Source organism: Marmota marmota, unplaced genomic scaffold (genome assembly GCF_001458135.2).
Source record: "Marmota marmota marmota unplaced genomic scaffold, marMar, whole genome shotgun sequence".
NCBI lineage: Eukaryota > Metazoa > Chordata > Mammalia > Rodentia > Sciuridae > Marmota > Marmota marmota.
The window spans coordinates 5,077,944-5,102,684 of record NW_025999982.1 but is presented as its reverse complement, the minus strand read 5'-3'; the positions used below and the strand labels follow the sequence as shown (position 1 = coordinate 5,102,684).

General features: G+C 54.5%; 2 protein-coding genes across 3 annotated transcripts in view; one reads left to right on the top strand and one right to left on the bottom strand.

Moving 5' to 3' along the window:
* Mtch1 (mitochondrial carrier 1) overlaps positions 1 to 9,337 on the top strand; it is a gene marked incomplete at its 5' end in the record, with an annotated part of 18,457 nt that extends 9,120 nt beyond the window's left edge. Inside the window, 8 exons of the mRNA XM_048805722.1 lie at positions 282 to 339; positions 675 to 726; positions 2,203 to 2,262; positions 4,730 to 4,823; positions 6,696 to 6,743; positions 6,895 to 6,962; positions 7,199 to 7,274; positions 8,510 to 9,337. Coding sequence (XP_048661679.1) covers positions 282 to 339; positions 675 to 726; positions 2,203 to 2,262; positions 4,730 to 4,823; positions 6,696 to 6,743; positions 6,895 to 6,962; positions 7,199 to 7,274; positions 8,510 to 8,581 — 528 coding nt within the window. The remainder of the gene's footprint in view (positions 1 to 281; positions 340 to 674; positions 727 to 2,202; positions 2,263 to 4,729; positions 4,824 to 6,695; positions 6,744 to 6,894; positions 6,963 to 7,198; positions 7,275 to 8,509) is intronic.
* A 2,410-nt stretch (positions 9,338 to 11,747) lies between these two features.
* Positions 11,748 to 24,040, bottom strand: Pi16 (peptidase inhibitor 16). 2 transcript variants are annotated; one of them, XM_015487665.2, is made up of 7 exons: positions 23,583 to 24,040; positions 19,314 to 19,535; positions 16,581 to 16,690; positions 16,177 to 16,265; positions 15,262 to 15,948; positions 14,969 to 15,086; positions 11,748 to 12,124 (listed from the first exon to the last, which is right to left on the bottom strand). In XM_015487665.2, exons 1-6 carry the CDS (start codon positions 23,751 to 23,753, stop codon positions 14,986 to 14,988), a joined length of 1,380 nt encoding a protein of 459 aa, XP_015343151.1. In that variant the 5' UTR covers positions 23,754 to 24,040; the 3' UTR covers positions 11,748 to 12,124; positions 14,969 to 14,985. The 2 variants fall into 2 exon arrangements, with proteins under 2 accessions (XP_015343151.1, XP_015343152.1); XM_015487666.2 differs by having other exon boundaries at positions 15,688 to 15,948; positions 23,583 to 24,034.
* Positions 24,041 to 24,741: the final 701 nt, after the last annotated feature.

Genomic DNA, 24,741 nt, shown 5'->3' with positions numbered 1-24,741 from the left:
CTGTGCCTCATCCTGGGGTGGGTGGGTTTTTGAAGAGGAACTGCTGGCCATGTGTGTGCCTGGTGCATGGCATGCAGGAGCCCTTGCTGGGACCTGGGGAATTTTGGAAAGCCCTCCCAGCTGCCGTTGGGCCTCACTGGGGACCAGGCAGCTCTCCTGGGAAGTGGACTGCCCCATGTGAGGTCTGTGGGTCCCCCAGTCTTCCCCCAGAAGGACAGCTTCCCCACGAGTGCCAGTCCCAGAGACAGGCCTGATGGAGTCCCCTCACCGCTCTCTTCCAGACGTCCTACGAGATGATGATGCAGTGCGTGTCCCGCATGCTGGCCCACCCCCTGCATGGTGAGCCGCCCTGAGGGACTGCATCTGTCCCCAAATGGGGGGTGGCATGGTGCCTTGTGTGCTGTAGGCAGGCAGTGGTGGCATGGCTGGGAAGTGGTGGGGGTAGGAGTTCCCATTGGAACCCACCAAGGAGAGATTGGCCAAGAGTCCTTTGCAATGGCACAGAACTATTTCTAGGAAGAAGAAATGGGATGCTGTGGTCCCAGAGCCTCAGGCCCTCCTCTCCTGCACTCTGACTTAGGCCACATTGTTCAGTGACCACTGGATACCATGTGGCTAGGGTGTCATGGGCTTTGGCCCACCAAGTCACCTGTGTGCCTTTGCTCTTTCCTCAGTCATCTCAATGCGCTGCATGGTCCAATTTGTGGGACGGGAAGCCAAATACAGGTGGGTAAATTCTCTTGGCTGCAGTGGCCCTGTGACCCTTCAGAGTCACCCAGCACAAGCCATGCTGGGGTCAGTGCTGCACCTTTTCTGATCCATTACTGTGCCCTAGCTCAGCCCACTGCGTCACTTTAGAAGGTTGTGGCAGCAGCATCCGTGGTCTGTGTCACGGGCCTTTTCTTTTCCATCTCTTCCCCGGGGGTTGCGCTAGACAAGCCTCGGTGCTGGGCAGTGGATTCTGCTTGGACAGGTGTTCAGGACCAGCACTGATTCTGTCACTTAGGACTGACCCAGGGTTACCTTCTGGACTCTTCAGTTGATGCCCTAAAGGTTTCTCCGGTTGTTTTAGAGCCTGGCTAGCAGCTCTTTTCACAGTCCTGAGAAGCTGTCCCGTGGGCTTGGGACTCATCCACTAATTGTGTGTCAGAAGCTTCCCTGGATGTGGGCGAGGGTGGCACCTGTACTCACACCGTCTTCCCTGCAGGGCTGGTGCCCTCTCTACTCCTTGGAGGTGCCTCACAGGGTACAGGTTCTGGAAGCATGTGGCCCATGGACACATCTGGGTTACCTCCCTCTGAATCTCATTTCCCTGGGTCACTTGTTCTCTGCAGCTATCCCATGGGCCATTACCCCATGAAGCCTGCTTGCTGTGTCCCCTCATCTTGGGTTCACTAGTGAGAACTGGCCTGTTCCCAGACTGAAAGGTGAGGGTGGGAAATGGCACCAGAGAGGACAACTTGTCTCAGAATTCCAGTGGCCAGCCCGTTTGAGAAGGCTGGTGGGGCCTGGTGGGACGTGTGCTGGCCGGGGCTTCGGCTCCCGCCGTCTTCTGCCACCTGCTCCTTTTTCCTGTACTTTTCCTGCATAGCCGCCATTCAGGAGAGGCCAGCTGACATTCTAGCTACAGGTCGCAGAGGAGGTTTTTGAACCTTCTTTGCATTTCACACGCAAGATGCCACAGCCTGTCCTCTGGTCTCCAGTAGACACTAGTGCCCAGGCGTCTTCCATGGAGGGCCAGATGGCTTTTCCTAGGCTGGTCCAGGGGTCCCATTTCAAGGCTCTGGGTTCCTCTTACCCCGAGGTGACCCCCTCTGCTCACCACCCCTTCCCTGCGGTCCCTGTCAGGTGACCTGCAGGCTCTTCTGCCAGGAGGGTATTTGACCAGAGATAAGTACCAGGGCCAGGTGGGAGAGGGCCTGCTGCTGTTGCTGCAGTGTCCCCGGTGAGGGTTTCATTCCTGAATCAGATCCCAGGGAACGCGGCAGGAGAGGACTGCAGGTCCCGTGCCCCTGGGGTGTGTTGGTTTCCTCCATCCTCACGACTGTGTAAACCTCCCCAGACCAGAGTTCTCGGCGATTCTCTTCTTGGGTTCTTCCTCCCCATCTAGGTTAGGACTGGCTGGATTCGGCGGGGACTGGTGGGGTTGGCTGCTGCTAAGTGACCAGGTGACCTTGTATTCCTATTTTGCCTTCTTCACAGTGGTGTGCTGAGCTCCATTGGGAAGATTTTCAAAGAGGAGGGGCTGCTGGGATTCTTTGTGTACGTGAGTTTATCCACCCTGTAACCGGCCATGGCCATGGCCCAGCTAACACATGTGTGTTCCCGGCCTCCCAGGCCACAGCTGCCCCCTCACACTAACCACGAGGCTCTGCCCCAGTCCGATCAGCTGTGGCCCAGCTCTGGTCTGGGCCACAGAGCATCAGGACCAAGCTGTTCGGCCCTTTTCAGGTCACAGTTTACATAAAAATCAAATAGGGCTGGGGGGTGGCTCAGAGCGCGCCAGGCTCTGGGTTCAATCTGTAGCACCACAAACAAACAGGGACTGTTACCCAGCGCACAGGGGAGATGAATGGAGTGGCCCCGCGAGGCCCTGGCCATTCACCCCGGGGGCTGCAGGTGGGCGTTGGCAGTGGTCTTCACGAGCCACGGCACCCGTAGTTCTTGGCTTCACTCCAGGAGTGCCTGAAACCCTGAGACTTGGACTGAAGGGTCGAGTGCTGGGAGCCACAGGCCAACTCCAGCCAGTCGTGTCTGTCCTGGCAAATCAGAGTTTGTGTTTCTGGTTTCTCTTGAAAAGTCAGAAAATCTGGCCCTTGGTTCTGTTTCTAAGAGCAGCCATTGGCTGGGGCCCAAGGGCACATGATGTCCTGATGGTCACCGACCTCCTGCGCTCGGTTGTCTCCTTACTCACCTGCTGAGAGGCTGTTCAGCAAGTCCAAGCCGCGCCCACCAGAGTGCCCCTCGGGAGGCTTGGGCCAGCCAGGCAACTCAGAGAGACCCTGTCTCAAAAGTAAAATAAAGGGGATTGGGGATGTAGCTCAGTGATGGAGTACCCTGGGTTCCATCCCCAGCACCCCCCCCCCAAAAAAAAAAAGTTACAAACAGAACTCAGAAGCCAGGCTTGACAAGTATGTGTTTTGTCTTCCTTTTCCAGATCTAGGTGGTGACACACCTGTTCCATGTATAGTGTACGAGTATCGGGTCCCGTGTTGTTAGTATATTTTTTACTTATGGGATATTATCACATATTAATGATATTCTGTAGTTATAGTATATTAATATAATGTCTTATATTACGGTTTTCCAACCCTTTCCAAGGGTTTTATTTATAGCATTTCTTTAGCCAAGGGATTCCTGTGACGGGGTGTGTGTCTGTGTGCATTCATATATCACATGTGGCTGTCATCAGGGTTCTCAGAGCCATCTCATTGTCAGACCCAGCACCTAGTGGAGAGGGACCAGGGTGCTGCTGGGTGTCCTGTAGCATGGAAGCAGCACACAGCAAAGCGTCACTCGGCTCCAAATGCGACAGCGCCGAGGCTGAGACGCGCTGATGTACACACTCGCACATTCACACATACATGCACACATGTGTGTAAGTATGTGAGTACGTGTTCGCCTGTGTACTTGGTACTTCAGGCCTTGAAACACTGTGTCACCACCTCTGGCGTTTTCACGCCAGCCCTTGGGTTCTTTCTCCCCGGGGGTTTGGAGTAGGCAGTACCCATTTGTGTTACAAGTCCCAGAGCTCCCGTGCATGGTCACCTGAGCACGGGCAGGGATGCCCTGTTAGGAATCGCATCCCAAAAGAATCCTTTGATTGCTAGTCCTCATACATGTGTAAACGTATATTCTTCTGAGCTTTCCAAAAGACTTTTTAAAAATTCAGAAATGATTCTGCTTCCCTTCCCAAGAGACAGCCATTCCCCTGGAGCACCTCCCGAGGCACTCTGTTCCTGTACAAGCAAATAAGCATATGTGGAGAGCAGAAGTGGCCTCCGGGCACGGTGGCACACACTTGGGAAGCCGAAGCAGGAGGCTCCAAGGTTCAGGTCAACCTGGGCAGCTTAGCGAGACTCTGTCTTAAAACGGAAAAATTTTAAAGCTGGGATGTGGCTCATGGTCGACACCCCTGAACCGCATCCCCAGTGCTGCAGAAGGAAACAAAACACCCCAAAAGACCCAAGTGGCACTTGTGGCTTAGTGCCCTCAGCACTGCCTTCGGGAGCCTTCCCTGTGGGCTCTTTGGAGCTTTTGCCATAAAGGTCGTCACGTTATGAGTTGGTCTATGAGGTGGCCTCCTTGGAAACATTTGCATGGGATGTTGCCAGTGGGATGTTCTAGGGGTGAAGAGGTTTACTGAACAGGGTTGGTGAGGAGGCCAGGAGAAAGCTGCCAACATGTGGATACTTTCATCATCTGCACTTGAAAATCTGAGATGTGCAACACTCACATCTTGATGCCTGGCTTCTGTGGTTTAAAAACTGCTTGAGACCACCAACAGTTTGTGGCATTAGAAGTGGCCTGTAACACCTCGGGGACGAGGACCCCGGCCTTTCTGGTGGGCCGCTACTGGCTCACAAGGGCCTGTGGGTTCTCCTTCTGAGGCTTTGCTCTTGGGGGTGCTAAAATGTTGAGCTTGGAACCTCCTCCCTGCTTCCTGGGTGTGAAGCCCCAGGACCTCGCCCCTCGCTCCCCCCTCACTTTGCTCACCTTGTTTTTTTAGTGGCTTAATCCCTCATCTCCTGGGCGATGTGGTTTTCTTGTGGGGCTGTAACCTGCTGGCCCACTTCATCAATGCCTACCTGGTGGATGACAGCGTGAGTGACACCCCAGGGGGGCTGGGAAACGACCAGAATCCAGGTTCCCAGGTTGGTTGGAACAAGGACTTGTCCTTCTTTACCTCCATGTACTCCTGACTCCCAGGGTCTGAGACAGGTCCAGGACTCTGGAATTCCCTCGCCCTGAGGGTGACAGAGGCCCCTAGAAGTCCTGGTGTCTCGGCTTTGCCTGGGGAAAGATGGGATGTTAGATTGGTACCCAGACTTGGGAGGGCGGTTGTCCTGGGCAGCTTTACCATTCCAGTGTTCCTCAGGGTACTTTGGGCAGAGACTCAACCAAGACTCTGAAATCAGAAGATTTTGCTTCTTCTTTTATGCTTTCAAAGTCCTCTGTGAAGGTTACGACCTTTGGTCCTGCCAGCCTTGATTGTCAAGGAAACAGGACAGGTGGATGACACCGATAGTGGAAATTGAGGTTAAATGAGCGCTCCAAAGTCACTGGGCTGGAACCAACAAGACTGGGCCAGGGGCCTTCCCTTTGCTAGACTGAGGGTGCTTTCCCCGGAATTCTCTGGTGATCTCTGTAGCCGGGTGGGAGCTCCCCCATGTTGTTGGCAGGGCTCTCCCAGCCTGGTGCACACAGGCCTCAGCAGGTCCGTCAGGCGTGAGAGCAGTTGGTCCCTCTGCAGGCGCTTGGTGAGGAAAGGCTCTGGGCGCCTGGTGGGTGACAGGTTCTGCTGGACTAAGGCAAGGGTTAGAGAGCTGTGAGGGGCTGGAACTCCTAGTGGCTTCATCCCTCATCTCCTGGGCAATGTGGTTTTCTTGTGGGGCTATAGGGACAGCCAAGCCCAGGAGGATTGTGAGGGACCTGGGGACCCGCCTGCCAGAATCAGCCTGGTCGGGGAGGGGCAGGGTCCACAGGGCTGTGTGGGCCCAGTATGGGCTGGGGGTTGGGGGTGTTGGGCACAGGTCTGTGGCCCCAGATGAGAGCTCTGCTCCCACAGCAAGGCTGGCTGGCCCTTGAACTTGGGTGAGTCTTAACTGGCCTCTCAATATAAGCTCCATGAAGACACCCCGTCCCACATGCCTGCAGCTCTGCCCTTCCTTGGGGACCTTGTGGGTGGGTGCACTGCTGCTGTCGTATGCAGAGCATGCCCGGGACAGCTGGGTGTCTTGGTGGAGGCTATGGATTGGCTACTCTGGTCCGGCTGGGCAGCTGCTTGCACTTCAGCAGCAGCAGCAGAGTCAGGCGCCGCATGGAAGGGGTCTTCTGTGTGGGCTTCCAGGCTCAGGTGGGGCTGCTGACCTGCTGAGCCGCCCAGGCAGAGGGCTGGGCAATCTCTGCCCAGGTCAGGGAATCCCTGGTGGGATGGCTACTCCACAGGAAGCCGAGGGATGGGCAGTGACCTTCCTTGTTAGCTTATTCCCAGGGCAGAGTTTTAGGAGTGGGGCTTTTGGCTTTGCCCCTCACCAAGGGGGCAGCAACCTGGTGAGGTGGAGGTGGCAGCCGCCTGAGTCTTCCCTCTCCTTAGGCCCAGGGCCAGGCTTCTCTGGGTGTCTGGACGGGAGTCCGTCTTTTGGTTCACTCAGTGAGCCCTGACTAGCCCAGGCCCTGGACGCAGCCAGGCAGGTATAAGCTATGTCCTGGGAGCTGACTCACGATGTCACACAAGCCAGCAGCAGGTGATCTTGTGCTCCCATCTCCTTCATTGGAGTCCTCAGCCAGTTCCTGCACCTATGCCTCAGGTCTTCTGGGGCCCTTCTAGGCCATGGACGCAGTGGGCCCTGAGATGGAGGCAGCCTATGCAGTGTGGGTGGGTCAGGGTGTGGAGGGCGAGGCGGGGTCTGCAGGGCTGAAGTCTGCATCCTGAGCTGTCCGTGGCAAACCGCACTCCCTTTCTGTCTCCTCAGTTCAGCCAGGCCCTGGCCATCCGGAGCTACACCAAGTTTGTGATGGGGGTAAGTCCAGCTGCCCTGGCCTTCCCTGTGGGCGGGGTGGAGCTCAGGCCAGCTTTGGGACGGGGAGGCGGGTCTTAGTGCAAGGTGCTGCGCAGCGTGTGCAGGGCTGGGCTGGGCAGACCGCCGGCGCTCAGGTCTCTCTGGGTTTCAGATCGCAGTGAGCATGCTGACCTACCCCTTCCTACTGGTCGGAGACCTCATGGCTGTGAACAATTGTGGGTAGGTGTGCAGCCCTCCGCGGCCCTGCTGACTGCGGGCTTCCCCAGCCGGGCCTTCCTGGCTCTCTGCCCCCTCCCACCTCCCCATGTACACAGTTCCCCTGGATCCACCAACGCCCTGTGAGGTGAACCTGATTTCTGGATGTCGGCAGGTGGCAGCCCAAGGCTGTTTTCTTGAGGGTGTAGCTGACCTGCCTCCCTCTGTCCTCTGGCTCTCACACACTGTCCTTCCCACAGGCTGCAGGCTGGGCTCCCCCCCTACTCCCCAGTGTTCAAATCCTGGATTCATTGCTGGAAGTACCTGAGTGTGCAGGTGAGTGAGCCCGGGAGGCTGGAGGCTTTTCCCATTCTTTGCCACAACTGTCCCCTGAATGGTTCTGTGAGCTCTTCATTGTAGGGGCGACTAAGGGCTCTGACCACATGGGGAGCCTGTGGGGGGCGGGTGACAGGCCTGGGTTCTGGGGTGTTGTGCTGGAGCTGCCTCCTGCTGGCTGGCGCTTCCGGGCCCAGCGGTCGGGGACCAGGCTTCTAGTACGGAGAATAGAGAAAATACAGACACTTGGTTTAAGGCTTTTAAGTTAAATTTGCACTTCACCTAATTTAAGAAAGGATTTGAGGTGGCTCAGTTTGGATTCATTTAAAAGACACATCAGAGCTGTGTGTGGTGGCGAACGGCCATCGTCCCGGCCCCTGGAGGCCGAGGTAGAAGCGCCCAGGAGTTTGAGGCCAGCCTGGGCAGCACAGTGAGCCTCTGTGCTTTAAGAAGAACAAACAAAGTAAGAATTCCACGGAAGGTGCAGTCTCACTTGACTCTTAAAGACTTAGGACAAGGATGAGGATGTCCTGGCCCCTGTGGTGGGTAGTTAGGCCTCAGCACTTGTCCTTCAAGGCACCTGGACTGAAAATGTGAGGCCCGAGACCACGGTAGCTGAACCAGTGTTGGGACATGGCATACGGGAGGTCCCCTTCTCTAGGACCCCAGGCCCTGCAGAGTGGCGCTGACCACATGGGGAGCCTGTGGGGGGTGGGGGACAGGCCTGGGTTCTGGGGTGTTGTGCTGAAGCTGCCTCCTGCCGGCTGGCGCTCCCGGGCCCAGCGGTCGGGGACCAGGCTTCTAGGCAAGGGCAGACCTGCCTTCTTTCAGCCTTGGTTTGCCCCACGGTAAATGCGGCCTTGACCTGGGGAGAGCAGGGTGCTGGCTGGCTTCTAGGTGAGAAGAGGGTGGAGAGAGGGAGGGGGACAGCCAGCCGGTCCTGCACTATAGTTGGTCTCCATCGTACTCCTCCCTTGAGGCTCAGTTCCCTTGGGCTCTGAGGCCAGAAGAGCACCAGTCTCCTCTTGGGAGTTTCTCCTGAGGAGCCCCAGAGACACTGGGCACTCCCAGGCATGAGGTGGCCTGCTCGCTCCTCAGCACAGGCAGGCTGACCTTGTCCTCCCAGGATGCAGACCTCGATCCTCTACCTGCACTGGGGCCTCAGAGCCGTGGTGCCTCTTCTCTGAGGCCATGGGGAAGCTCCTGGTCTCACGGTCACGTTCCTTCCCTTCCAGGGCCAGCTGTTCCGCGGCTCCAGCCTGCTTTTCCGCCGGGTGTCATCAGGATCGTGTTTTGCCCTGGAGTAACCTAAACCACCTGACCAAACTCCTAGTCTCAGCCTGGCCCTCTGGTGAGGCCGATCATTTCGGGATACCTGTAGGGAGACTGCAGCCCAGCGACACCTAGGTGTACCCCAGCCCCGCTGGGCTACAGTTTTCTTATTGGCCATGTGTCTGTTGAGGTGTGGGGTTGCGCAGGGGTGGGCTGCACCCAGTGGGTGGGGTCACCTGTTAGACCTGGAGACGGTGGGGTGGGGGGGTGGGGAGTTGAGGCGTCATTCCCTGACTTCCCAGAGTCGGCCTTGTACAGAGCCAGAGAAAGGCTTGTGGAGCCAGGGTGGTTGAGGGAAGCCTAATGGAATCAGTCCCACCCACTTGCACCCCTCCAGGGAGCCCGGCTCTCACTCTGCAGCTCGGCTGGGAGTGTCTCCCTCCTGCTTTGTAAATAGGGCATGACCCCTTCACGAGGCCGCCATCATGACTGGGCCTAGGCTAGAAGGCCAGTGCCAGGTTCTGCCTTCATTTCCTCAACACTACTTTTCTGATTCGAGGGCAGCGCCTTTTTCTGAGTTGGAAATCATGTGACTCTTCAGAATGTGTCCCCCTCATCTAATGCTTGTCTGTTTAATGGTGACACCTCATGTGCAGGATTCGGTTACCTGTGCAGTTGTGTGAATGTGAAAAAGTTAGGCAGATCATTGTCTCTAGCCCTACCCAATATAAAAGTTCATGGTAAGATTTGACCCCACCTCCCTCAAATAAATGTATTGGTGGTGATTTGGAGTTTTGTGAGGAGTTTCTTATTTTTGTGAGTTTAAAAATCTAAGCAGAGTCTGGCTGGGATTGTAGCTCAGTGGTAGAGAGCTTGCCTAGCACACGTGAGGCACTGGGTTCGGTTCTCAGCACTACATATAAATAAATAAAATAAAGGTCCATCAACAACTTAGAAAAAAACTAATTTATTAAAAAAAAAATCTAAGCAGAGTCATTCTCTGTCCGTCGTGTTGGTGTGGACAGAGGGACAGCAGGAGAGGGGAGCACCGCCCAGGAGCAGGAGTGTGAGGCTGGGTGGGGATCAGTCTCAGGGTGAGATGAGTCCCCAGAACAACAGCTGGTGTCAGACCTTTTGCCAGGGAGGCAGCTCTTCCAGAACGTGTTCCCGCCAACCCTTACCTCTCGTCTCAGCACCTTTGGAAGATGGCCTGTGTTCACGTCTTGCTGAGTGATTTGTTTCAGTGGCCACATGATTGCAGCAGAAGGGATAAGCTTCCCTTCCCTTCCCTTCTTTTCCATTGGGTTTTGCCCAGCATCAGGGTCTGTAAACAGAAGGTGTCTTGCGGTCCAGCTGTGCTCCCACCTGTGCTCCCACCGTGCTTCTCTGCCTTTGCTCCAGGACACCTGGCTTGTTAGCACTGAGGTCATTCTTCCGTCACAGCATGGGGTGGTTGTCCCCACCAGGGAAGGCCCTGGGATGTTTTTGCAGTAGTCTGGTGACAGTTGACTCAGGGGAAGTTTGATGTGGTTGTCTTTGATTGGCAGAACACAGAACTGTGCCTGTGCAGCTGCTGCAGAAACAGCTAGTGCTTGAGGCTCCCAAAGCCTCAGGACTTGGGTCCCACACCCCCTTTCCCTGGTGGGAAGGGGAGGGCGTGGGGCGGAATCAGTCCAGGCCTCGGCAGCACCATTTCCTTAGAGCAGTCGAGCCTCGGGTCCCCAGAGGGGAGTTGACTGTCCCCTTTCCCCAGCCCTGTGATTGCCCCTGTCCTGACCACTGTTCCAGGGTCACTTTTCTTTCCGCTGCTCCACCCTCAAATTCGTTTTTGCACTGATGACTTCCTGTGATTCCCCGGATTTAGGGGCATTTGGATCTGTGAAGCCTGTACTGAGCTGGCCCTGAAAGAGCCCTTCCCTCTGATAGCCACATCCTCCTGGATATTTGGAGAGGCTGCCCATGGACTTGGCCATTCAATGCCTAGGGCAGGGTCAGTGCCCTCTTGAGGTAGTATCCTGAGGTCTTTTAGGTTTCAGGGTATTCTGTCAGTCGTAGAAACTGGAATGGCCGGTGCTGGCCTGAGAAAGGAGGCCGACTCCACAACAAGGGCCAGAGGCAGGCCGCACAGTCTTGTTCTAATGGGCAAAGTGGGAAGGGATTTTTGGGACCCCCTCGTAGTGAAGCCTGAGGTGACAGGGGTGTCCTTTGTTGGCCCCTCTGCAGCCCTTGTCACTGCAGCCCCAGAGGCCGAGCAGCCGAGTGGCAGTGCTGCAGCAGACCTTTCCCCTCTGGGCCCCACGGCCTCCGAGAGTGCCGGCGCCTTTTCTGCTTCAACAAGCCCTTTATGCTCAAGGCCTGTGCTGACTAGCCTCCTCCCTGCCCATCTCGCCCCCTAACCTGTCTGTCTGTCACAGCTTGGCCTGACAGGTGCGGATATCATGCCCAGTGTCCTTGTATTTCCCCAAAAAATAAATTTCCCGGGTCCCTACTTATTTTAGGCAGGTTCTTTCATGTGACAGGTTCCCTGAGGGCTGTTAGCAGATGCTCCTTCTTTGCAAAAGGCAGGAAGAGCCACCCCCAGACTAGAGAAGGTGGGCTTCTATGGGTCCTGCTCCAGGGGGCCCCCGACCCAACCACCACCCAGGCCCTGGCAGTAGATCAAGAACTGGTCCAAGAGGAGACCCTGGCACTAGCTGAAGAAAACAGGCGAGGGACCTCCCAGGAAGGCAGCTGGTTGAACCTCTGTCAGTTAATGGAACACACTCTTATCCTTAGACAAAGCAAAATCACATAATCAACACAGAAGCGGACAACCTTCAGGATCAAAAGATTCAGTGGGAGCCTTGGAATGTAGCTCAGTGGTAGAGTGTCTAGCATGTGTGAGGTCCTGGGCTCAGTCCCCAGCTCCACAAAGCAAAACAAAACAAACATTCAGTGCACTAGGAATCGGGAAAACTTCCTCGGCTCGATAAAATGGCATCTATGAGAAAACCAGAATTCAGATTGGTACATTAGTGAATGGGTTCCTCCAAGACCAGGAATGAGAATGTCCATTCTTGCCTCTTCTAGTCAATATTGTACAGGAGATTCTCATTAGGAAACTGCATGAGAAAAATGAAGTAAAAACCATATGCATTAGAAAGTAAGAAGTAAAAAATGACCTGTTTGCAGATGACATGACTTATACAAAATCTTAAGGAATCCATTTTTTTAAAAACGTATTTAATCAATAAGTTCAGCAAGGTAGCTGGATACAAGATCAATATTTTGAAAAAAATTATTTTTATACATAGAACTAACAAACTAAAAAAAACAATTTCATTTACAGTAGCATAAAAATAATAAAATGCTTAGGAATGTTTAACAAAAAATTCAAAACTTTGAAAACTACAAACATTGTTGAAAGAAATTAAAGAAGGGCTCATTAAGTGGAGGGACAGCCCATGTTCATGGTTGATTTAACATGGCAGATTACACAGTCTGTAACAAATACTCTGATGACTTCTTGGCAGAAATTTGACAAGCTGATCCTAAAATTCATATGGAAATTCAAGGGGCCCAGAATAGCCAAAACAATCCTGAAAAAGAACAACAAAGTTCAAGAACTCGCGTGTCCTGATTTCAAAACTTCAATACAAAAGCTGCTTAATTAAACTCTGGCATATGGAATAAAATTCAGAGCCCAGAAATAAAACAAATTTATGGTCAATTGATTTTTGACAATTTAATGAGAAAATAATTTTTCAACAAAAAGTGCTGGGACAACTGGATATTCACATGTAAAAGAATGAAGCTGGATTCATAGGAAAAATAAACTGAAAATGGTTGATTAAAGATTTTAAGAACTAAAACTAAAAAGGAAGCACAAGTATAAATATTTACGACTTTGGATTAGGCAATGGTTTCTTAGGTGATGACATCTTAAGCACAAGCAACAAAAGAAAAAATAGATTTGACATCAAAATCTAAAACTTATATTAAAGAATATAAAGAATGAGAAGCCACAGAATGGGAGGAAATGTTTGCAAATCATTTATCTGATAAAGGACTTGTACTGAATGTATAAAGAACTCCTACAACTCAGGAAAGGACAAATACACAGCCCAAGACAAATAGCCATCAGGTTAGTCATCAGGGAAGTGCAAATTGAAACCACCAGGGGATACTACTTCTCACCTGCTAGGGTGCCTGTGATGGAGAGAAGAACAAGGGTCCTGAGGCCCTCACATGCTTGGTGTGAGAATGTAAAAGCAGTTCAGGGTTTCTCCAAAAGTTAAAGTTAACTATGACCCAGGTATTCCACGTATATACCCAAACAAACTGAAAACTCATGTTAAAAAAAACTGGTACATGAATACTTAATGTGGCATTATTCATAGCTCAATAGTGGAAAGAACTGAAATGTCTACCAGCTGACACCTGAATGAATGAATTATGAATGGACGAATAAAATGCATTCCAGAGGGCTGGGGATGTAGCCCAGTGGTTGAGCATTTGCCTTGCATGCACAAGACCCTGGGTTTGGGCGGCGGGGGCATGGGGGAAGTGAATCTCCTTTTGGTATTCACAACAGCCAGGGACTTTATTGATGTATTTTAAACCATATTAAATAAAGAGTCTGTTGCCTTAAAAAAAAAAAAAAAGACCGTGGGTTCAACCCTTAACACTGAGGGAAAAAAATCCAGAGAATGGAATATTACTTGACAATAAAAAAGAATGAAGTTCTGATCCATGTGACATTGATGAGCTTGAAGACAAGTGAAAGAAGCAATCACAAATTATATATGGTTTACCAGGAAATCATATGTAATGTTAAGAATGGGTCAATTCATGTAGATAGTATATTAGTGGTTACTTTAGCTGGAGTGGTGTGGCTAGAAATGGGGAGTGACTGCTAGCAGGTGTAGTGTTTCTTTGGGGATAATGAAAATTTCTAAAATTGCTAGAAGTGGTGGTTACACAGTCCTGTGAATATACTAAGAATATTGTGTTGAGTGGCAAATCTTAGGTAACGTGGGTTATTAATGGAGCTAAAAATGTATATAAAGAAAATGAGGCAGGACCTCTGAAGCCTGCAGCCTGGCCTGTAATCAGGCCATCCTGACATTCCTGCCCCTCCTGCTTCGGCCTGCTCTGCTCCCCCCACCACCCTTGGTCACCCATTTGCTGCTGTCCCCACTTGTGTTTTCCTGGCCCACGGCACTTCTGGAAGAGCCTGCTCTGTTTTCCTGGAAAAGCATCTGGGACCCCAGAATCCGACCTCGGGGCTCCTCCAGCACCAGGGCCAAGCCCTGCCTGCAGTGCATTCCTAACCCCGTTGCAGGGGGCCTGGGCAGCGGCACCCTCTGTAAAGGTCAGACACCTTGTCAACCCTGAGCCTCAAACCAGCGAGGCCCCATTGGGAGTCACCAGATCACCAGAGCCCCGGGCCTGCCCTTTCCTGTGTGGCCTGTGATGTGGGTGGCGGGGAGTTACAGGAAGGGAACAGATGGAGTATCTGGGGGGAGAAGATGTGAAGGGGGACTCCAGGGTCACAGGTTGGTGGGGGGAGAGCCTAGGCAGGGCCTCCCACATCGCCCTCCTTGCCTTCAGCCCTCATAAGCACTGGGGCACTGGGTGCTCCCAAATAGGCTTTATTCAGGAGTCAGGGGGCCTCCTCTGGTCCCTGCCTCCCAATCCAGAGAACCCCACTTGGGTAGGGCTTGTGCCTCCGCCCCTGCCTCCCCAGCCGCATGGGCACACGGACCCACAGCCTAACAGCGCAGGGCAGTCCTGCTGGACAGGAGCGCGCTCAGAATCCCACCCCCTGCAGGAATCCATGCTGGGGCAGGAGGGGTCCTGGCTGGAGTGCAGCCATCTTGGTCCCTGAACTGGCAGCCAGCGGGGATGGTGCGGCCGGATGAGGCACAGGCCTGGCAGCCCTTCCCTCCCCAAGGGCCTTCAGCCAGGAAGCTGAGGGGCTGGGAACAGGGTGGGGAGATGGCAGTTGAGCAGCGACCTGGGAAGGCAGGAGGCACGTCTGGGGACAGCCCTGTACTCAAATGGCTTGAGGAAGAGGCCAGGAGATTGGAAGGGGTCAAGGGGCTCCTGGGAAGCCCGAGATCCTCTGGCTCCAGGAGAGCAGCCTGCGGCCACAAGACAACTAGATACCGGGTACTCATGGCCACTGGAACACTGCTCAGAAGTCTGTGTCCCCCACACCCCAGGAAGAGGCACTCCCTCCTGAGGCAGTCAGGGGCTAGTCCTGTTGAGGCCTCCTGAGGGGATCAGAGCTGGCCTGGGATCTGGCCAGAACCTGGGGTGCAGAGGAGGCACTTGGGCCACAGAGCAGGATCTTCCCAGGAAATGGGGACCTCTTACTTGGAAAAAGACAACCTGAGTGAGCAGGAGGTCAGGGTTCCCCTCCCTTCCCCCAGGCTTGCCTTGAATGTTGTCCCCTTCAGAAGAGTCCAGCCAACATCAGGGGAGACAGCAGCAGTAGTCCCTGGGAAGGACCCCACATGTGACCGGAGCTCAGCCTCCACTCCCTGCTCTCTGTACCTGTGGGAAGGAAGGGGCTTTGGCTCAGCTGGAGAGAGCTGCCACCGGCCTCACCAACCCACCCCCAGCAGGGAGCTGGGGCCAGGGAGGAAGTGCCTGCTGCGGGTGCAGACCTTGCCAGCCCAGGCCACCTCCGCTGGAGGCAGGTGGGAAGGAAGGAGGCTACAGCCCTTACCTGGCAGGGATGACTGCAGGGCCAGGGTACGCCCACCCCTGGCATTAGCAGCAGAAGAAGCATTGGGGACATTGGGCCGGGACTTGGAGGAGGGCTGTCCCGTGTGGTCCAGGGTGGCCTGCAACTCATCTGGTTTGTCCTGGTCTGGAATATCTGACACCAAGATCTCACTGGAAGGAAGCAGCTCGGCTTCTGCCTCAGCCTCTGCCTCAGCTTCTTCCTGAGCATGGGGTAGGGATTCCCTTGTCCCTGTCAGGGACATCTCAGGGTAAAGAGGTTTCTCTGGGCTTATGGAGGGTGCTCTTGTCTCGCTTTCTACTTTGTCTGCATATTTTGGAACAGAAACATGGGTCGATTTGGGGACGGTGATCGGCCCTTCATCCAAGGAGAGCGGGTCGTGAGCTGTTGACGCAGAAGGGACCTCACTCGTTAGGGAAGGCGGAGCCTCTGTGGCCGTCGCCGAGGGCTCCTTGGTGGCTGAGGAGGACCGAGTCTTTGTTTCCACAGTGGGCGGGGCCTGCGTGGCCGGGGAGCCCGAGACCTCTGTCACCCAGGAGTGCGCGACCTCTGTCGCCGGGGAAGGAGCGCCGGCTTTCCTGGAGCCTGAGGCTTCCGTGGCCCGAGTGGACGGGGCCGCAGTTTCCAGGGAGGGCAAATCCTGCTCCTCTTCCGGGCCACTGATGGGTTCTGATAAGACACCCAAGGCCGCGTGTCAGTGTCGCAAACCGGACCCCACCTCCCTCCGCCACCGCAACCAACGCGGGGCAACCGCGGCTACCAGGACGCACAGACACCGATAGGGACACCTCCCCAGCGGGTATGTCCCTCGGGGATGTCCCTCACTGATAATAAATGTTACTTTTTTTTTTTTTTTTTTTNTCCCCGCCCCCGCCCCGCGCGATCGCCCCAGCTCACCACAGAGAGAGTTCTCGCAGCGGTAGTCAGGGGGACATTGCGAGCACGGAATTCCCTCCTGATAGGGCCTCTGTCCCTTCACGTTCCCCCTGCAAGAGGCGAGGATGGTGCTGGAGGGGAGGCTTCGGTACCCCCACCCCGTCCCTTCACTCGTTCACACACTCGTTTACAAGTGCCCCTGGGTCTGCTGCCTCCCGCTAATAAATCGCTGGGCGACCTCGGGCTCCCTGTGGCCTTCTCTGGCCAAGGAGAGGCGACCCCATTGGTACCCTCTCAGCTCCCTGGAGAATATAGCCCCAGACTGACACCCACTTCCTCAGGCCCGACCCAGTTCAGATCTCCTTGGCTCTGCCCACTCCCGCCTCCCCACCTCCCCCCATCCTTGGGGCTTCCCCAGCACTTACGGGGGCTCGTAGTTGCACACCAGTAGATGGATGTTGGTCTCCTCAACTCCCTGGAGCTTCTCACAGAAGTGGGAACCACAGCCGATCCTCTCTGTCTTGCCCCAAACCACCTGAAGGACAGCCAACCCGACAGCTTAGCCCTGAACTGGGTGGCATGGTCCCTTACTGGTGTCTGTCTGCACCAGCCTACACCAGGCATCAATTCCCTGACCACACTGAACAAGAGTGGAAGTCAGGGGGACATTGCGAGCACGGAATTCCCTCCTGATAGGACCTCTGTCCCTTCACGTTCCCCCTGCAAGAGGTGAGGATGGTGCTGGAGGGGAGGCTTCGGTACCCTCACCCCCGCCCATCACTGGTTCAGGAGCAAAGTTAAGGGTCATTTGCTGCCGGGGGCAAATGGCCCTGCATATGGTTTCCTTTTCTTTGAATATTTTTGAACAAGAAGGTGGAGGTGGGGGAGTTCTTCCCTAACAGTCTACTCTTCCCTGCCAAACCTACCAATTCCCCAGGCCTCTTTTCCTGATGCATGGAGGTTGGGGGGAGGTACTGGGGATTGAAGGCAGGGGTGCTTAACCACTGAATTACATTCCTAGCCTTTTTTTTTTTTTTTTTTGAGACAGGGTCTCACTAAGTTGCTGAAGTTGGCCTCAAATTTGTGATCCTCCTGCCTCAGCCTCTGGAGAATTGGGGTTACAGGTGTGCCTCCTTCCCTCTTTAAATCTTCCTGCAGTTCCAGAGTTCTGATATACCCTCTTGAATTTTTCCTGTGGGTTATTCCTAAAGATCCTTGCATTTTATACAAAGAAATGGATCTTAAATGGAAGAAGCTTAGGCATCAACCGCAAGAAGTCCAAGGAGGGCACTGGTGCAGTTACTCTGAAAGTGGAACTTTTCCCAAACCACACGGAGGCAAGAACCTGCTCTTCCTATTTCTAGGCATGGGTCTCCTAGCTGCTAGAATGTATTCCATCTTAAGTATAAAATTCTTGTGGGGCTGGGGATATAGCTCCACTGGTAGAGTGCTTGCTTCTCATGTTCAATCCCCAGTACCACAGAAAAAAAAAAAAAATGACCTCTGTGTGCTGCCATGGGTGGAACCACCAACCTTCCCTTGCTATTTCTAGGAGGAGTTTGCCTAGGAGTCTTTCTGCTTATCAGCTGAAGATCTTCAATGCAGAAATGACACACAGTGCCTGTTCCCACAGCCCAGAGAAAGCTGGGGTGGAGCTGGGCATACACAATCCTGCTGGGCACCGCCAACAGTCCCTCTGGGAGCTTGTGTGTGCATGGAGAGGGGGAGAGGTGGCAGGGCAGGAGGGAAGAGGATTGGGAGGGTCCTGGGGCCTCACAGCTTCCTGATCTGGGTGGGTGCTGTTGAGATTTCCTTCCCTAAAGATCAAGACTAAAAATACCACCTAAAAGAGGCACAAAGAAATGGAACTGGAGGACGTGGTGGGAAGATGTTTGGTTTCCTTTTCTTTGAATATTTTTGTCATGTTGTCATTTGTATTTGACAAATAAGCACTGAGAGAAGAAAACAGGACTCAATAAGAAGGTCAAGACCGCCACCCCCGCCCACCCCTTAGCATTCACGTGCCTCTTAACTTAAGCCCAAACTTTCAAACGCAGTGAGAACCCAGCCGTGAGCAACAGGTGATTGTAAGAGGAAGAGAATGGTGTCAGAAGGCTCCCCGAAATCTTCCTTCAGTGACAATTTGCCTTATTTATTTATTGGCACTGGGATTGAACCCAGGGGCACTTTACCACTGAACCACATCCCCAGACATTTTATTTTTTACTTTGAGACAGGGTCTCACTAAGTTGGTGAGGGTCTCATTAAGTTGCTGAGGCTGGGCTGGAACTTGCAATCCTCCTGCTTTAGCCTCCAGAGTCGCTTACAGAGACAGTTTGCTCTTGTACATAGTTAATTAAAGCAAAAATTAAACAAGGTTGTCTATTTGCTCTTTTAGTCCCAGGTGGATTAGATTCAACAAATTAAGCATCATGATACACATCAGGAGAGAGAGAGGGAGAAAAGAGCAAAGTTAAGGGGCATTTGCTGCCGGGGGGCAAATGGCCCTGCATATTTTAGACAAAAGCAGGAGAGAGCAGGACTGCTTAGAGCCCAGTTCAAATTTCTCCTATGACAATAACTACCATCCACGAAACTGGCTCTGTGACATCTAACTTATGTCTTGCCAGATCAGGCCAAAAAGGGTGGTCTGGGTTTTCAAAAGATGGTTTTATGTTCTTATTTGTTTTTTTTGGTACCAGGGATTGAACCCCAGGGTTCTTCACCACTGAGCCACATCCCAGCCCTTTTTTTATACTTTATTTAGAGACAGGGTCTCGCTGAGTTGCTTATGGCCTCGCTAAATTGCTGAGGCTGGCCTCGAACTCGAGATCCTACTGCGGCAGTCTCCGGAGACACTGAACCCGACAAAATTTATGGTTTTTAAGGAGTAAAATGACGATAGTTCGGGCAGTTTGAGAAGCAGACTTCGTCAAAGGCCTCCGCAGCCCATACTGGCTGTGCAGTGATGGGTCTTAGTGAGCACCTAGGGGTGAGAGTGCTGAGGACCCACTTTGGGGAAGTGGAGAGGCTCGGAGGACTTCCCCGCAGGTGAGAGAAGAGGTGGCCGCCCCCGNCAGAGGTCGCGCACTCCTGGGTGACAGATGTCTCGGGCTCCCCGGCCACGCAGGCCCCGCCCCGCCAGCCGTGCCTCGCACCTGCGTGTAGTGGCCGCACATCTGGCCTGGGGTGCAGGCGGCCGCGCTGAGGTTGTAGTGCTCCCTCTCGTGGTGCCACTCCTCCATGGCCAGGGGCACGTCCAAGCCCTCGTCCGTGATGGCGAACAGGTTCTCTCCGCGCCGCCCGCGCTCCTTGTTGTGGCCCCACACGCACTGCTGTGCGTAGGCCTTGGCGAAGGCGGCCAGCTCCGGATCCCACCTCTGCAGGGCATGTGGGAGGGAAGTGAGGACGCCTTGGGCACAGTGGAAGTGGGAGAGGGAGGTGAGGGCGCCCACAGATCCTGCAGGGATCAGGGCAGAAGATTGAGGGTGTCCTGGGGGCCTGAGGGGTCCAGAGACTCATCCAGCCACCCACTCGCCTTAGAGAGGTGACCCTGAGTCATGACCTGTAGCAGGTCTCTGCTCCTGATGGGCTTCTTGTGGGAAAGGGAGAGGGAGCCACCCCAGGCAGAAAATTTCCTCAAACTTGGGACCTGTGTGACTTGAGAGAACTCTCCTAGGTAGCAGGAAGATTGAGTCACCCATATGGTGTCTGTGACAGTTATTAATCTTCTATGTACAAGGCGGGCAGTGATACCCTTCTCAGGGCATTTAAACTGCTCTGAAGCCCACAAGGCGTCCAGTGAGATGGCCAAGGCTGGGGTGTTTATTCAGTCCATTTTGTCTCTCGCCCTCCTCTTCCCTCTGTCCCCACTCCCCTTGGGACGGTCCAGCCCCATGCCTTTATCCTCTCCAGGCTTCCCTCCCAGGTGCTATTCTAAGTGCTCTCAACTGTCATCTGACAATGCCTTTCCCCAAGAAAATTAAGCGTCTAGTGTGACAATGCAGTAGGCCCCTCACTGAAGGGCCCGGCTGCCTATCTTCTGGCCCTAGTAACCCACAGCTGTCAGGTCCCAGAGGCAGGGGGCCTCAGGTGAGATGCTGGGAGGGGGCATGTTAGGATAGAGGGCCTCTGAGGTTCTGCTTCTGGCTGGGAGGACAGACTGAGTGTGGGTGGGAGGAGGAACTAGCAAGGCATCTGACCCAAAGGACTGGGGAGGGAGGCCTGGATCCCATTAAACTTTGTCCTTGGCCTCTCCTGGAAATGGATGTCCTGGCGGCAACTGTTGCTCCACCCTCCAGGCTCAGCCAGCTTTGAGAGCCAGACAGCCCATAAAGCAGCAGGAGCCCGGTGACCCCAGAGGAGGGGGCTGTGTGGCCACGCCCACTCCCCACCCACTCAGGGCTCCCGAGCAGCTGCTGGAGTGGGGATGGAAGGTCCAGGCTGGGACAAGGTTAGGGCTGGGACCTCAATGAATCCCTTTCTCTCTCTGGGCATTTTTGTCCCAAATCACTGGTCCCTGTCAAATTCAGCAATGGTGGAAGAGTTGGAGAGGGGGTGGACCAGAATGCCATCTGGGGTGACCTGCAGGCTCCAGGCTAGACAGTACACTCCCTCAGGGTAGGGCAGTCATGTGTCCAGTGTCTGACACAGTCGTGCTTAACACATACTGTCGACTATTGATGGCAGAAGTGGCTCTGCTTAAAGCAGGCTCCCTACAGAGTCCAGGTTAGACGCTTGACGTCCTACCATTACAGAGTCGTTGCTTTGGGTATGAAGGCTTCTCAGTCAGTCATCCAGTGCGCCCTGTAGAGGTGCTCCATCCACCTTGGCCACTTGGTCACCAACTGGGAGCCAGTTCCCTAGTCCTTCCATTCATTCCATACTCCTGGGCACTGTGTCAGCACTAGGACAACAGCAAGCACCAAGGAGCCCAAGTTCATAGGGTTGTAAAGTCAGCTGGATCAGGATGTGGTAAATACCATGAGCAGTGAGCACTACCAGGCACCAAAGAGGGCCATTTAGCCCAGGCTGAGGGTGGAGAAGGGGACACCCAGCCAAGTGTTCAAAGATGTTGGCCAGGTGGAGCCGGGGGGGAGAGGCGCTCATGCAAAGCACAGAGCTGAGACATTCCCACTCCCCTTGGGACAATCTGTACTCCAAGCCTTTACCCTCCTCAGACTTGAGGAAAGCCAAGCTGCTCAGGTAACTGAAGGCTAAGGGTGAGCGGGAGAGGGGGCTGGAGAGAGATAGGCAGCGGCCAGAACACACAGGGCTTTCTCAATGAGGAGGCAGTCGGGAGCCAGTAGGAGCCACTGAAGGTCTTGGACAAGGGGCAGAGCCATGTGTTAGAGTTCTCATTCTTGTAGCAGAGGCCAGCGGCTGGGAAGGAGGTGGGGGCTATCCTAGGAGTCTCTGGGTGCAGAAAATGGAAGACTGAACCTGGTTTGTGTCAAAGAGAGAAAAGGCTGAGGGTGAGGAGGTAGGAGTGGGGTTCAATGGAACCCTCTGGAAGGTAAAAGTGGTGACAAGTAGAGTGGAGGCTAAGAGAGAGGGGAGCAGCTGCGATAAGACAAACCTGCCTCACTCGGGATCCATTCTCTCCAGTGTGCGACAGGGGGTGTGGCTCCATGGTCGAGCACTTGTCTGGCATGTGTGAGGCCCTGGGTTCAATCCCCAGTGCCACACACACACACACACACACACACACACACACACTCATTGAGCACTGCTGTGTGTCAGGCACTGTTCCTAGAGCTTTACACATCTTGCTCATTTAATTGTATAACTACCCTGCAGGGAGCTGTTCTATTATCATTCCCACCTCACAGATGAGGAAACTGAAACACAGAAGAGTTAAATAAATACCTTGGCCAAAGTCGTACAGCTAATCACTGAGAAAGCCAAAATTAGAATCCAGGCCATCTGGCTCCAGGGGCTCTGCATTTAACCCCTTACTGAGATGGAGCCTGAGTCCTGTCTCGAACGCATCCTGACACTGGCCCAGCCTCATTTCCACCTTATCACTTCCCACGAGGCAGCTGCACATCACTCTGACATCTGGCACTGCTTCCCAGCATGTGGCCATACTCCAGGATGCACCTCTTGTCTGGGAACTGCTCCAGCTTGCGTAGACCCTCATCCTGGGCCTGCAAGACGGGAGGGCATTGGGGATCTACAGACAGGGACACCGAGGCCCAACAGGTCCCAGGCCGCAATCAGGGGGCTGTTGGCAGAGTGGAGGCCATCATCCAGGGCTCTCTGTCGTCTGCATTTCCGGGCTGCCAAGGCCAACGGGCTGTGAATGGGGCGTTGGGCGTGTAGGCAGAGCCCTTCCCACAGCTTTCACACGTCTCATCCTGTCTGACTCTCAGGACGGGGGTTGCCAGGCCCATCTTCCCATCAGGAAGCAGAAGGGAAAGGGGCACCCAGAGTCACTAACCCAGATGGGACGGAGCTGAGGTTAGAATTTAGGCCTTGGGCCCCCAGGCTCACTGCTGTGCTCCCCAGGGGTGACTTGCTCTCTCAGACCAGCTCCAGGGCTTCCTGGACACTGCCCACCCACCTCCCAGGCCCCCGGGGGAGGCTGGAGAGGACCACGGGGAAGGGCAGGAAGGGAGTGGATTTCCTCACCTCATTTCTAATCTTGAGCACAGACATCCCTCCTAACCCTGCCACCAAATGGCTCTCCCTGCCTGGAAAAATCCGATTTCTGTCACCTTACACACATGCATGTGCCTTTCCTGCATCTGTTTCTCACTGGTACATAAACAGTATATTTATGTACTTTTTTTTTTTTGAGATTTCATCCCTGCCCACAAAATTATATCTGTGAGGTTCAATCAGTGGTGTGTGTGTGTGTGTGTGTGAGAGAGAGAGAGAGAGAGAGAGATTATGACCCCATTTTACAGATGAGAAAATGACAGATGCTGAAAGGACTTGGCCCAAATCATAGGTCTCATTAGTGATGGAGACAGAATTTGGACTGTGGGGTCCAGAGCTCCCTCTGCTTCTGGTTCCTGCTCCCACCCGCCTCCTCAGTACCTCCCTCCTGCCCCAAGTGCAGACCCATCAGCTGCCCTTCCTTTCCCCATCATCTTGAGGGGCTTCTAAAGACTCTTGTCACAAAGGTGTCCCCCTTACAGAGGCACATGCATTTTTGGAAGTGCTGGGACGGGCCACTGGAGTGGGAAGCCAGGGCTTCCAGATGAGCTGCAGGAGCCCAAGCATGTCCCTCTGAACCTCGGTTTCCTCATCTGTATTATGGGGCCACTCATGGGAACCTGTGAGGTGAACAATGTCAGGACCCTGTCACTGGCCCCAGAGGCAGGTCTCCCGAGACAGCCAGCTTCAGCATGGGGGGTGGAAGTGGGGAGGAGCACTGGGCGGTGGGCCCTGCCCGGCACCGCTCCCCCAGCCGCACTCACCATCCGTCGCATGTCGGAGGCCGGCGGGAACACCTGGGCACGGTAGAGGTTGTGCAGCTCCACCATGGCACGCTGCTCATCCTTCGTGAGGGCTCTGGCGGGGTCTGGAGTGGCCACCAGCAGCAGTGGTGGCAGCAGCAGCAGCGCCCGGAGACTGCAGGAGCTGTACATGGTGGCCAGCACTCCCTGCCTCTCCCGTCCAGGGGTCTGGCAGCTGGATTTAAAGTCCTTCCCACACAAGCACCACCCTGGCTGGGGTGGGGCAGCAGGGCTTGTGTCTGGAGGCCCCGTCGTCGGCTCTACAATGTCTCGGGGAGGGCTGGGTCCCAAACAGAGCCGAGTCCACTCCCCCTGAGTCCTTGGCAAAGCCTCCTTTCTCTGGTAACAGGGGCGCAGGCCAAGGGCTGTGTGAGTTCTGCAGTCCCTCCCGAACTGCGGACGGAGTCTCAAGGGGCAAAACATCTGCAGAGATGTGCCTGGTCGCCCCCGGGCCACACCCACTGGGTGCTAAGGAGAGAAACTACCCAGACCTACCACCAGAGGATGGATCCGGTGAGACAGGGAAGCCACGGTGGCTTTGGAAGGACACAGGAAGATGAGATGTTTGGTAAAAGGTTGGTCCAACCTAAGTCTGCATCCCAGTCCTGCCCCTTGCCATCTGCGTTTCTGGCAGTACTGAGTGACAATAATTGTGCCTACCCACAGGGCCGGAGGAAGGAGTAATGAGATGTAAGATCCCACAGTGGCTCGAGTGGTATCTGCGCATCGTCAGCCTTTAGAAGGGAAGGCCACAACGCCCCGCATGGTGAGGCCTTGCCTGGCTCCCAGCCCAGGGGAGGCAGGACCCTTGCGGTGGGAGAAGGGCCCAAGGTGTTTCCCACTCTGGCTGTGTCCTGGCGTCTGGCCCCTCGCATGGGCAGGGTCTGGCCCCAGGTGTGTTCTGTGAATGCTCGTGCTGGGGTGCGCATTTGGAAACGGATGCTGGGACCTCTCGGGTGTCACGTAGTCAGGAGATAGAGTGGGTCTGCTTTCCAAAGTAGGAGACAGCAGAGAAGCAGAGGGCGCGTGAGCTGGTGCAGCGGGAGCTCTGCAGGAAGGGCTTGGAGGGCACCAGAGGGAGACTGGCGCAGCCACCCAACAGGGTGCTGTCGTGGCCATG